The 14,569-nt window shown below is 46.1% G+C and overlaps 1 protein-coding gene across 1 annotated transcript in view; it reads left to right on the plus strand.

The window, feature by feature from the left end:
- Positions 1-3,794: 3,794 nt before the first annotated feature.
- The window catches only part of LOC308164015 (structural maintenance of chromosomes protein 5-like), a gene marked incomplete at both ends in the record, with an annotated part of 31,038 nt that continues 20,263 nt past the window's right edge, over positions 3,795-14,569 (plus strand). Inside the window, one exon of the mRNA XM_080538181.1 lies at positions 3,795-4,125. Coding sequence (XP_080394307.1) covers positions 3,795-4,125 — 331 coding nt within the window. The remainder of the gene's footprint in view (positions 4,126-14,569) is intronic.

Here is a 14,569-nt window from a genome sequence, read left to right on the forward strand (position 1 = left end):
GAATATTAAATAATCAATCTTTGCTCACTACATAGCCTTTCTTACCTTCAGGTGTGCATGAACTACAGGTTATCAGCTGTGAAATTATATCTGTTCTCATATCGGTTATCATATCGGTTATCGGCCACGAGAAGCGGGTAAACATCGGTATCGGTTGGAAGTACATTCACTCTTATGGCTTCAGTTCCAGTCAACATTGCAGCAGCAAGAGAAAACAAAATGGTAATATTTTGTATGGAAACAATAAGGTACAATAATAGAATAGTAAAAAAGAATAATGTTGTGTCCATGTGTATGCATTTATCATTGTAGTCCATAATGCATCTAGTGGGACTTTGGTGGAGGGCTGTGCCATCCTCCAGTCCTACATAGTAGGGTCCAAAACCAAAATTCCGTGACCTCTCTCTGGCTAACATGTTTTGATGATTTATTTGACTTCTAGGGACCTTTTATGAAAAATGTAGCCTCCAGGTCCCTCCCAAAAATCCTGTTTTTTTTTGCCAGAGGGCCAAATCCAAAATACCTGTAACCTTTAAGGCAGGTGAATAGGGTAAAATGTAGTTTAGTTTAGTTTAGTTTAGTTTAGTTAGGGTTAGTTTACTCCACTGGGATATATTCTATATCTATATAGGATAATATTCAAATAGGATATATTCTATATCTATATTCTATATACTTACAGTTTCTCCATATGTTCTGCCGTGGTTGTGGCTGTTTCAGGTGAAGCCGTCAGGTGAAAATAAACTGCCAGTTAATCAGAGTTATGATGATAAACTGTCACTTTTAAATGATACAATGTTTGAATCTAAACAAGGCGCATGGCGTGTGTGGCGCGTGTCCGCATGCATTTGATGATTAACAACATTTTGTAGAATGTTTATTTTTGAGAGAGGAGATTTCTGCCTGCAGGTCAAGGGTTAGAATTGAGTGTCATCATTTCTAGGTTGTTGTTGTTGTTTTCTATCTATCTATCTATCTATCTATCTATCTATCTATCTATCTATCTATCTATCTATCTATCTATCTATCTATCTATCTATCTATCTATCTATCTATCTATCGTCACATTGGTGCTGTCTCCTCACATGTTAGCTTCATGCATGTTTGTTCCAATGTAAGTAGTCACCTACAACTCTTCCCTATGTTCCCCCCCATACAGACCCCTGTGGTAGGAGTGTCTCCCACCCCCCCATACAGACACCTGTGGTAGGAGTGTCTCCCACCCCCCCCATACAGACACCTGTGGTAGGAGTGTCTCCCACCCCCCCATACAGACCCCTGTGGTAGGAGTGTCTCCCACCCCCCCCATACAGACCCCTGTGGTAGGAGTGTCTCTCACCCCCCTCATACAGACACCTGTGGTAGGAGTGTCTCTCACCCCCCCATACAGACACCTGTGGTAGGAGTGTCTCCCACCCCCCCATACAGACACCTGTGGTAGGAGTGTCTCCCCCCCCCATACAGACACCTGTGGTAGGAGTGTCTCCCACCCCCCCATACAGACCCCTGTGGTAGGAGTGTCTCTCACCCCCCCATACAGACCCCTGTGGTAGGAGTGTCTCCCACCCCCCCATACAGACACCTGTGGTAGGAGTGTCTCCCACCCCCCCATACAGACCCCTGTGGTAGGAGTGTCTCCCACCCCCCCATACAGACCCCTGTGGTAGGAGTGTCTCCCACCCCCCCATACAGACACCTGTGGTAGGAGTGTCTCCCACCCCCCCATACAGACCCCTGTGGTAGGAGTGTCTCCCACCCCCCCCATACAGACACCTGTGGTAGGAGTGTCTCTCACCCCCCCATACAGACACCTGTGGTAGGAGTGTCTCCCACCCCCCCCATACAGACCCCTGTGGTAGGAGTGTCTCCCACCCCCCCATACAGACACCTGTGGTAGGAGTGTCTCTCACCCTCCCATACAGACACCTGTGGTAGGAGTGTCTCTCACCCCCCCATACAGACCCCTGTGGTAGGAGTGTCTCCCACCCCCCCATACAGACACCTGTGGTAGGAGTGTCTCCCACCCCCCCATACAGACCCCTGTGGTAGGAGTGTCTCCCACCCTCCCATACAGACCCCTGTGGTAGGAGTGTCTCCCACCCCCCCATACAGACACCTGTGGTAGGAGTGTCTCCCACCCCCCCATACAGACCCCTGTGGTAGGAGTGTCTCCCACCCCCCCCATACAGACACCTGTGGTAGGAGTGTCTCCCACCCCCCCATACAGACCCCTGTGGTAGGAGTGTCTCTCACCCCCCCATACAGACACCTGTGGTAGGAGTGTCTCCCACCCCCCCCATACAGACACCTGTGGTAGGAGTGTCTCCCACCCCCCCATACAGACCCCTGTGGTAGGAGTGTCTCCCACCCCCCCATACAGACACCTGTGGTAGGAGTGTCTCCCACCCCCCCATACAGACCCCTGTGGTAGGAGTGTCTCCCACCCCCCCATACAGACACCTGTGGTAGGAGTGTCTCTCACCCCCCCATACAGACCCCTGTGGTAGGAGTGTCTCCCACCCCCCCATACAGACCCCTGTGGTAGGAGTGTCTCCCACCCCCCCATACAGACACCTGTGGTAGGAGTGTCTCCCACCCCCCCATACAGACCCCTGTGGTAGGAGTGTCTCCCACCCCCCCATACAGACCCCTGTGGTAGGAGTGTCTCCCACCCCCCCATACAGACACCTGTGGTAGGAGTGTCTCCCACCCCCCCATACAGACCCCTGTGGTAGGAGTGTCTCCCACCCCCCCATACAGACCCCTGTGGTAGGAGTGTCTCCCACCCCCCCATACAGACCCCTGTGGTAGGAGTGTCTCCCACCCCCCCATACAGACCCCTGTGGTAGGAGTGTCTCCCACCCCCCCATACAGACACCTGTGGTAGGAGTGTCTCCCACCCCCCCATACAGACACCTGTGGTAGGAGTGTCTCCCACCCCCCCATACAGACCCCTGTGGTAGGAGTGTCTCCCACCCCCCCATACAGACACCTGTGGTAGGAGTGTCTCCCACCCCCCCATACAGACACCTGTGGTAGGAGTGTCTCCCACCCCCCCATACAGACACCTGTGGTAGGAGTGTCTCCCACCCCCCCATACAGACACCTGTGGTAGGAGTGTCTCCCACCCCCCCATACAGACCCCTGTGGTAGGAGTGTCTCTCACCCCCCCATACAGACACCTGTGGTAGGAGTGTCTCCCACCCCCCCATACAGACCCCTGTGGTAGGAGTGTCTCCCACCCCCCCATACAGACCCCTGTGGTAGGAGTGTCTCTCACCCCCCCATACAGACACCTGTGGTAGGAGTGTCTCCCACCCCCCCATACAGACACCTGTGGTAGGAGTGTCTCCCACCCCCCCATACAGACACCTGTGGTAGGAGTGTCTCCCCCCCCCCCATACAGACACCTGTGGTAGGAGTGTCTCCCACCCCCCCATACAGACCCCTGTGGTAGGAGTGTCTCCCACCCCCCCATACAGACCCCTGTGGTAGGAGTGGACCTGTCTCTCTCCCACCCCCCCATACAGACACCTGTGGTAGGAGTGTCTCCCACCCCCCCATACAGACACCTGTGGTAGGAGTGTCTCTCACCCCCCTCACACAGACACCTGTGGTAGGAGTGTCCCCCCCTCTCCCCCATACACACCCCTGTGGTAGGAGTGTCCCCCTCTCTCCCCCATACACACCTCTGTGGTAGGACTGTTCCACCCCTCTCCCCCATACACACCCCTGTGGTAGGACTGGACCCCCCCCCCCCCCATACAGACCCCCCCAGGACTGCACCTGTCATCATGAGTTTCGTGGAGTACTCAGAGTTCATCCGGGAGGGTGACACGGCCATCATCTTCCTGGGTCATGACTCCATGATGCCGGTCACGGTGCAGAAGGGCGCCCAGACCCAGACCCGGTTCGGGGTGATCCGCCACTCCACGGACCTGGTCGGCCAGCGCTTCGGCACCAAGGTGACCTGCAGCAAGGGCGGCTGGGTGTACGTGCTGCACCCCACCCCGGAGCTGTGGACCCTGAACCTGCCCCACCGCACACAGATCCTCTACACCACCAACATCGCCACCATCACCATGATGCTGGAGCTGAAGCCCGGCTCGGTCGTCTGCGAATCAGGTGAGATAGAAAGATAGATAGATACATAGATAGATGAATGAATGAATGGCCTTTATTGTCATTAATATAGTACAGGTACCATACAACGAAATTTGGGAGGGGGGGCTCCCCTGGTGCTAGAAAAAAATACTAAAAACAAGAAGGGAAAAGAGCTGGTTTACATAAATAAAGGCTATATACACTATCCACTATACTATACTATACAAATAAAACACTGTGCTGTACTCTATGCTATGCTATAAATATCCTAACATTTCCTATCTCTGAACCTTATGTGCACGAGGGTTGTCATATTGCACAGATACATAGATACATAGATAGATAGATAGATAGATAGGCCTAGGTAGATAGGCCTAGGTAGATAGGCCTAGATAGATAGATAGAATTGGAATTTGTTCTCTGTACAGAATATTAATCTCTGCAGCACAAAACCCAATGTTTTCAATAATTTGAGGTAAATCGTTGAAGTATTGTGGCCTGGGGTGGTCCAGTGGTCCAGCACCGCGGTCTACAGTGCACACATATTATGCCCATGTCGGCATGCGTTCGAGTCCGACCCATGCCCTGTTGACATTAGGGCTGCAACTAACGATTATTTTGGTAGTCGACTAATCTGTCGATTATTTTTCCGATTAGTCGTGTGGCCGCGGGCTCCAGTGCATGTTGTACCTCACCTTCTCAAGTCTGCACACCTGTGAATGTCACCTTGTTGTCCAGTCTCTCTGGCTTAACATACGTTCCCATTGCAAATTCAAATAATGACTCATGAAATATTTGAATTTGGACCTTCCAAAACATTTAATACATACAATAATCAATCTTTGTTTCAATGAAACAAAATAAATAATAAACGGATTTATGCTTCTGCGTCACACCGACGACGCGCACCTTCCCCAGAATCTCAAAAAGGGGCTAGTGCTACGCAGAACAACGCAGACCGCACTGCACGTGATTGGTCCGCTTGGTAGCACGTGACTCTGACATGTTTCTGACTGCCTCGTCGGCCTGAATGCGCAAGCGATGATAGAAATGTTGTTTATGTTTTCTGTAATGAGCAGGTTTGAAAAATTAAGATAACCGTCGCATTATCTTAGTTTAATATAATTTCATGTTTCATGTTAATGTTACCTTTTTTTATAACAAGCTTAAACAAATAAAAAAATAAAAAGCCTTTTAAATTTTTTTTAAAAAATACGATTAGTCGACACTAAAATTCCACGTCGACGACTTTTTATGATCGACGTCGTCGATTATGTCGACTAATCGTTGCAGCCCTAGTTGACATGCCCTCTCTCCCTTCTTCTCCTTACTTTCCTGTCTGTCTTCACTGTATCTGTCCAATATAAATGAATGTATAGTATGAATGGGACTGCCCCACTCAGAAATCATTTCCAAGTATTTCCAAGAATAATCCTGTATATGACATTATCATATAGTGGATTATTGATTTATCTATTTTAACCACTTAGCAGACGCTTTTATCCATACCGACTTACAGTTAGACATTACAGGGACAGTTTCCCTGGAGTAACTCAGGGCTACTCAAGGGCTCACTAGTGGAGGTGTTCCCAGAACTCATGACCTTCTGATCACCGGTCCAACTCAACTCACTACCCACTAGACCACCACTACCACACTATTGCATGTAGCTGTGTATTGCATGTAGCTTTGCAGAATTGCATGTAGCATTGCAGGATTGCTTGTAGTCTTGCATGATAGCATGTAGCGTTGCAGGACTGCATGTAGTGTTGCAGGACTGCATGTAGTGTTGCAGGACTGCATGTAGCGTTGCAGGACTGCATGTAGTGTTGCAGGACTGCATGTAGCGTTGCAGGGTTGCAGGATTCCATGTAGTGTTGCAGGATAGCATACAGCATTGCAGGGTTGCATGTAGCGTTGCAGGGTTGCATGTAGCGTTGCAGGACTGCATGTAGCATTGCAGGGTTGCATGTAGCGTTGCAGGGTTGCATGTAGCATTGCAGGGTTGCATGTAGCGTTGCAGGGTTGCATGTAGCATTGCAGGGTTGCATGTAGCGTTGCATAGTGTTTCCTCCAGGAATTTTTACATTAGTGGCGGAGAGCCCTGTCCGTGCGCACAGCGCACGCGCACTCAAAACAACGACCTAATTTCAACCAAAACTAGAGGGAGGATGGCAAAAAAAAAATATATATATATATACAGAATATAAACTTGTGATACCGGTTTCCATCCATCAGCTCTGAAGGTTTACGTTACTCACGGATCCAATGTCCTTCCGAACGAGCAATAATTTAATTTAATTAATTTTGCCATTTAGCAGACGCTTTTATCCAAAGCGACTTACAATTACGAATTACAGGGACATTCCCCCTGGAGTAACTGAGGGCTAAGTGCCTTACCCAAGGGCACACTAGTAGTGGTGTGGCTTCAGGCGGGATTTGAACTCACAACCTTCCGATCACAAGTCCAACTCACTATCCACTAGACCACCACTACCCCTCGCAGTCTTGGCTCCGTCTCAAACACAACAGGAAAAGTGTGTCCAACTTGGCGAAAGTTTCAGAGCATTTCCAACTTGCGCGAGTTCTTCAACTTGCGACAGTTTTTCAACTAGATGTGATGGCTATCATGTCTATCATGTCTATCATGTCTGTCAAAATTATCAAATGAGCCATCGTCCTGTCATGCTTGGGTGTTGGTTTCAACGCACCTGTTGTTTGTCCTTCCTCCGTTTGCAACAAGAAACTCTGGACCTTTTCATGAATGAAAGTGGTCTTAAAATCCAAAGTCCAAATAAAAGTAACAAACGAAAGTAATATATGTTGGTGTACATACCACAGCGGCACAGTATGCATGGTATGTATGGTATGTATGTAAGTATGTATGGTGTACATAACACTGCTTGTTCTCCCGCTGTAGTTGTAGCTGGTGGTGGTGGTACCCCGCCATAAACGTTGTTAGCTGATCCACCACCTAGCTCCTTTGCTCCTGCCAGCCATGCAGTTTCAGATCGCTCATAGCCACTGCTAGCTTCAGCAATGTTTGAAGTGTCTGGGACATCTTTTTTCTTGAAAAATCCATCCATCTGTCGCTGTTTTCGTTTAATTTATTTAACGTGATATCTTATTTGTGCACCTAGCTAGCTAGATCAGCTTTTTGTATCTTTTAGATGGTTCACATTTAGACCAATCAGGAGTAGCCCTTGTGTCACGTCGTCAACTGAATGTTTAATGTAATTAATCTGATTTTGGATCAGCGGTTAGAGAGAGATGGGCGTGGATTTAGGTGCACTTTTAGTCAACATCCATTATAGCGCTGATCTAGGATCAGATATATTTTAATCAGCTAAAATGTTCAGAGGTGGATTTTTGTTTGTTTTTTTGTTTGTGGACTGAATCAATTAGTGGCGGAGGAAATTCATTCGTGGCGGCCCGCCACCAATAAATGCATATAGAGGAAACACTGACTATCTTAATTCAACTTTGATATAACTTAAAGTAGTCAGTGTGCTGCTTGAATAACAGTATAGATTTATTGTCCATTGAAAATTACTCAGTACACAGCTGTTAATGTCTAAACAGCTGGCAACAAAAGTGAGTACACCCCATAGGGATGCTCCGATCTGGATTTTTGGGGCCGATACCGATCACCAATTTTTTTCCTCAAGATCAACCGATACCGATACCGATACCGATAAAAAAAAAAAAACATAACTGTAGGCCTACTGACTGGATAGCCTACATATTTTTTGCTTTTTAGACAAAAGTTTTTATCCATTAGGCACCAAGCAAACGCAGACCCATTTTTATGGCATAGTAAAGGTCTTGCCTATCACCCAGTTAGGGCCTGAAGCCCAAGTCAGTCGATATGGCTGTATAAAAGACATAAATAAACGTGGCCTTCATGGTTTACATACTGTTACGTCCTCCTATGTTTTCTGTTCAGTTATCTGTCTTCCCCAGGGAAAAAAATAATAATAAAAAAATCGGTTTTTGCGATCGGCCATTTTTGCCGATCACCGATCGAGTCATTTGGAGTGAAATCGGCCGATTTAAATCGGTGGCCGATAAATCGGAGCATCCCTAACACCCCATAGTGAACATGTCTAAATTGTGCCCAAAGTGTCAATATTTTGTGTGACCACCATTGTTATCTAGCACTGCTTTAACCCTCCTGGGCATGGAATTCACCAGAGCTGCACAGGTTGCTTCTGGAATCTTCTTCCACTCCTCCATGACGACATCACGGAGCGCACGGATGTTGGACACCTTGCACTCCTCCACCTTCCTCTTGAGGATGCCCCACATGTGCTCAATTGGGTTTAGGTCTGGAGACATACTTGGCCAGTCCATCACCTTAACCTTCAGCTTCTTCAGCAAGGCCGTTGTCATCTTGGAGGTGTGTTTAGGGTCATTATCATGTTGGAAAACTGCCCTACGGCCCAGTTTCCGAAGAGAGGGGATCATGCTCTGCTGCAGGATGTCACAGTATATATTGGAATTCATGTGTCCCTCAATGAAATGCAGCTCCCCAGTGCCGGCAGCACTCATGCAGCCCCAGACCATGATGCTGCCACCACCATGCTTGACTGTAGGCAAAACACATTTGTCTTGGAACTCCTCACCAGGGTGCCGCCACACACGCCGGACACCATCTGACCCAAACAGGTTTATTTTGGTCTCATCAGACCACAGGACATGGTTCCAGTAACTCATGTTCTTGGATTCATTGTCTTCAGCAAACTGTTTGCGGGCTTTCTTATGCATCGGTTTCAGAAGAGGCTTCTGTCTGGGGCGACGGCCATACAAACCGATTTGATGCAGTGTGCGGCGTATGGTCTGGGCACTGACAGGCTGACATCCCACTTCTGCAACCTCTGCAGCAATGCTGGAAGCACTCGCACGTCTATTTTTGGAAACCAACCTCTGGATATGACGCTGAGCACGTGGACTCAACTTATTTGGTCGACCCTGGCGAGGCCTGTTCCGAGTGGAACCTGTCCTGGAAAACCGCTGTATGATCTTAGCCACTGTGCTGCAACTAATTTTCAGGGTGTTGGCAATCTTCTTATAGCCAAGGCCATCTTTGTGAAGCGCAATAATCCTTTTTTTCAGCCGCTCAGAGAGTTCCTTGCCATGAGGTGCCATGTTGTCCAGCATTCAGAGAGAATTGTGCCCAAAACACCAAATTTAACAGCCCTGCTTATCATTTACACCTGAATCCTTGTAACACTAACGAGTCACATGACACCAGGGCGGGAAAACAACATCATTGGGCACAATTAGGACATGTTCACTATGGGGTGTACTCACTTTTGTTGCCAGCTGTTTAGACATTAACAGCTGTGTACTGAGTAATTTTCAAAGGACAATAAATCTATACTGTTATTCAAGCAGCACACTGACTACTTTAAGTTATATCAAAGTTTCAGTAGGATAATGTTATCCCCTGAAAGGATATAACAGAATATTTGCAAAAATCTAAAGGGTGTACTCACTTTTGAGATATACTGTATAAGCACATCTAATAGATGAATGTCATGTATGATAACGCAGCAAGCTTGCTTGAAAGGGAGCTGCCAGTCAATCATGCGAAGTCCATGCCCATACACAGGGGTGCACATAACTTTTTGGGGCCAGTGCTCAGAGGAGCACCTAGGGATGCTGCTTGGTGCTCCCCGAGCTCACGAGTCACGACCCGTCCCACAGGATGGATAAAAAAGGGATACATGGATAACTTATATTAGCAAAACGACATTTATTCAAAAATAAGATGAACAAACAAATGATTGTGTGCAAAACAAAAGAAACAAATGAAAAATCAAATGACTGCTCTTTAAGCATGAAAGTCTGTCAGACTCCTTTAAACACAATGAAATCAACTGACATCTCTTTAAGCACTAACTGAATGTCTGTTCTTTAAATACAATGAAATTAACTGATATCTCCTTAAGCACTGCTCTGTTCTGTAAACACTGAAATCAACTTTCAACAAAAAGTTACAACCTAAGCATTTACTTATGCTACAAGCTTAATCATCATCATCACTGCTCTCTTGACTGTTGTTAATACTGTCCTCAATTTCAACCATGGTAGAGGATGTTGTAGGCTATCACTTTAAATAGCTCATTATTTTGATTGTTGCACAAAGTCTTTTTTTTTTCCTTCTAATATAATTCCCAACCATATTCCCTGGGTCAGGGGTCGAGGTGCGATAATGAAGCTGTAAAACAAACGTCTGAACGTTTGAAAGCTTCAGAGAAAAGAAACGTGAAGTGCCTTGGTGTTGTTTTTCCTTTTAGCGACGAGTCGTTCGGGACTGAATTTTCACGTGTCGGCGTGATAACCATGCGATGCGCGATACGCGGAATGAAAGTACAAGTTACGATACTTTCCGAATGTTTTCGTGAGGGGAGTCGCCGTGGTCGTCGTCGGTGGGTACATTGTGGTCATGAAAGGATATGGTATTGGTATTAACGGGCAGTCAGCAGTTAGCAGTAGGAGTTTTGAGGAAGTCAATTCCTCTCCCAGCGCTTCCAGCTGTTGGTGCGCAAGAGCGCGTTCATGCCGCTGATCCTCCGCGCAACATGCATTTTGGCGACGCATGCGCACTGGCGCACCAGTTATGTGCACCCCTGCCCATACAGCCCTCTGTCTGACCAGGAAGTTGAGCCTGGGACACAAAATACAATTGGAACCGTTTAATGTCTATTTTCCAGACCCTTTAATTACAAAGAAATGCAATCAGTAATCCATAGATTATTGCATTTGCAGGACATGTCCTGTCAGTCTAGATGGGCTTTCAGTGAACTGGTTGGCTGTCATTTATAATTGACTGAGATTTTTTTGGTGGCAGTGAAGCTGGAGGAAGAAGATGCAGAGGAGAATGGTGTGATGGTGAAAGAAGAAGTGGAGGAGAAGAGAGTGATGGTGAAAGAAGAAGTGGAGGAGAAGAGAGTGATGGTGAAAGAAGAAGATGGAGGTGCAGCTGTAATGCAGAAGGGTGTGATGGTGAAAGAAGAAGATGGAGGAGAAGAAATGAGGGAGGAGGGAGGGATGGTGAAAGAAGAGGGCGAAGTAGAAGTGGAGATTGAAGACACGGATGGTAAGTCTTTGTTGTATAGTGGTGAGGGTCATTGCACTGCTGTAAAATCAATGCTGCCAGTGGCAAGGCAAGTTTATTTGTATGGCACATTTCATACAACAGGGGCAATTCAAAGTTTACACTTTACATGCATTATTTAAAATACAGCAAGAGGAGCATAGCAAGAAAATAAAAACGACTGAATAAAAGCAAATATAAGAGGTAAATAGATAAAACATTTAATAAGACAATAGTTCATGGATAAAAGACATTGATAGAAGTGTTTAATCATAACTGCTGCAAAACATGAAGGTTTTCAGCTTAGATTTAAATATGTTTAGGGTTTGCGCCTGTTGATTTCTTCAGGGAGTTTGTTCCAGGAGCATGCAGCAGCAACTGAAAGCTGCTGCACCGTGTTTTGTTTTTACTTTTGGAATTATTAGCTGATTAGTCTCAGCTGACCTTAGGGGTCTTGCGGGAATATAGGGTGGGAGGAGATCTGATATGTATTTTGGTCCAAGACCATTTTCTGTGAGAGACTGGTAGCCAGTGTAGGGATCTCAGGATTTGTGTAATGTGTTCAAACGTATTCATTTTTGTTAGGACTAGGGCTGCCACGATTAGTCGACTAGTCGCGACGACGTCGATTACCAAAATCGTCGCCGACATATTTGGTAATCGACGTCGTCGCATGTTTTTTTGTAGCTGAAATAAGCGATAAGCATTCGTTTTTCTTCCCTGAAGCTGCCACTGGCTAGCGTCTCCCAGTGTCTTTGATGTACATGCGCAGTGTCGGTCATCCGGGGCACACGTGACATCCCCGGAAAAACAAAAGGGGAAATGTCTTCCCGTCCTCTTACGTCTAATGTGTGGGGGCATTTCAACCACAACGTTGAAAAAAAGAATGTGAAATGTAAAATTTGCAAAGCTGAACTCGCTTATCATGGCAGCACGTCTATGATACGCGAGCATCTCAAAAGGAAGCACGTTGTGGCAGATGACGAGGAAGACGATGGTTCGTCTCGGTAAGCTAGTGAGCTTGTTATTGGCTAACGATGTCGTTACGTTAAAAGCCTTCTTACATTCTTTTACATTTAGTTTAGTTTAGTTTAGTTTATTAGTTTATGATGTCGTGGACAGTCCTCATTAATTAACTGTAACAACAGTAAATGGAGCAGCTTTAGCCTACATGGCTAATTTCCAGCTGTAGTCCCCGGGCCAGTTGACAATAGGCTCCCTAAAATAAAATACATTAGTTTAAAAAATTACAATTGCAGCAAACACAAATAAATGGAGCAGGACATACAAACATATCAAGCATAATTGGAGCAAGCACAAACATGCCGGGGAGACAAGACATTCAAGCACACGTTATGTGCTGTAACGTTGTCATCAAAGCGATACTTATCAAATAGCTAAAAATGTTGTCTTAACGTTACAGTGCTAAGAAGGCGCGTTCTACTATGGATAGTTATCTTGTCAAGATGCCAACGTGCACACCCCAGCAAGCCACCGTCCTGACCGGATCAATCCTGAACATGCTGGTTAAGGATATGAGACCCTTGTCCATGGTTGCTGACGAACCTTTTCTCTACAAACATTTCTTTTTGTGGATAATTGCTCTTTTTTAGTTGCCTTAGTGCTTAGTGCCTACCTCATTTTATTTTGCAGCACTATTCAATACATTTAAAATGTATGTTTGATGCCAGAGATGAGTGAAGCAAAACAAAACTTTTGTACTCTGTACAAGTATTTATTTTTGTTTTTGTATTCTTTTGGTTGCCTAGTGCCTAGCCTACCTCATTTTACTCAGCAGTTTGCACTCTCTACTACTCTTTACATTACATTACATGCAAGTGATGCCAGAAATAAATCTGCAAAGTTCATTAAAATATCTATTTTTGAGTGAACAATCATTTTAATTGTCTTTATTTTTAGTTAGCACATGCCTACAACAACAACTAATGAATGAATGAATGGTCTTTATTGTCATTGCTACAGTACAGTTACCAAACAACGACATTTAGGAGGGGTGGCTCCCCTGGTGTTAGGAAAGAAAGAAAAAAAAAACTTTTAAAAACATCACAAGAAGGGAAGGAGCTGGTTTACATAAATAAAGGCTATGTACACTATCCACTATACTATACTGTACAGATAGACGACTAGGGTTGTCATATTGCACAATAGTGTTATTTCACATTTATTTAAAGTGTCCCAGTTTGCAGGCTTGAAATGTACATATTTGTGCCTCAGCACTACACCTGATTTTTTCAGTCCAGCAGCTGCCATCAATCCGTCCAGACTGTCCAGGGCCCAGAACCTAGGTCTTTGCTGTGTTCAGGGCCTGGACGGCCCTGTGGTAGAAGCTGTTCTTCAGTCTGTTTGTCCTTGCGGCCAAGGTCCTGAACCGCCTTTTCGAGGGCAGCCTGGTAAAGTGTTCGTACCCAGGGTGGGTAGGGTCCCTGGAGATCTTGGAGGCCTTCCTGAGACAGCGTGTGTTGTACAGCTCTTCCAGAGAGGGGAGGGGGGCGCCGGTGATCTTCTGTGCTGTTCTCACGACTCTCTGTAGCGCATTTCTCTCCGCTGTTGTGCAGCTGGAGAACCAGTTGCAGATGCCGTAGGTGAGGATGCTCTCCACTGCGCCGCGGTAGAAGGTCACCAGTATCTCCTGCTTGCTGTGTTCCTTCCTGAGGACTCTCAGGGTGTATAGCCGCTGTTGTGCCTTCTTGATGGTGGGGAACCCCACATGTCATTTTAATTTGGTCAGATACAAAGTTGCCAATGGAGACATAGTAGCTTCTGTCCTGTAGGTAGGATCTAAACCAGTTTAGGGCAGTGCCCGAAAGTCCTACCCAGGTTTTTAGTCTATCTATTAGAATGTCATGGTCTACAGTGTCAAAGGCAGCACTAAGATCTAGTAGGACCAAAACTGAGATTTTTCCGGAGTCTGTGTTTACGCGAATGTCATTAAGGACCTTAATAAGGGCCGTTTCAGTGCTATGTAGGGGGCGAAAGCCTGATTGAAAGTAATCAAAGAGATCATTTAGGGTCAAATAATTGCTAAGTTGTTCGTGGGCAACCATTTCAAAGTTGTTCGTGGGCAACCATTTCAAATTTCATTTTCCTGTACAGGGAAGGTTTGATATGGGTCTGTAGTTGTTTAGTACAAATGGGTCTAGGCCGTTCTTTTTTAGTAGAGGCTTAATAACTGCAGTTTTCAGGGCTTCAGGGAAGATTCCTGATGAAAGGGATGTGTTAATTATTTGTATTAGTTCGCCTGCCATGCAGCTAAATATGTTTTTTAAAAAGCTTGTTGGCAGGACATCAAGGGCACAGGTGGATGGTTTAAGACGTGACATGATTTTATCTAGGGTCTTGTAA

The sequence above is a fragment of the Nansenia antarctica genome, assembly GCF_963989245.1.
Source record: "Nansenia antarctica genome assembly, chromosome: 8".
Lineage (NCBI taxonomy): Eukaryota > Metazoa > Chordata > Actinopteri > Argentiniformes > Microstomatidae > Nansenia > Nansenia antarctica.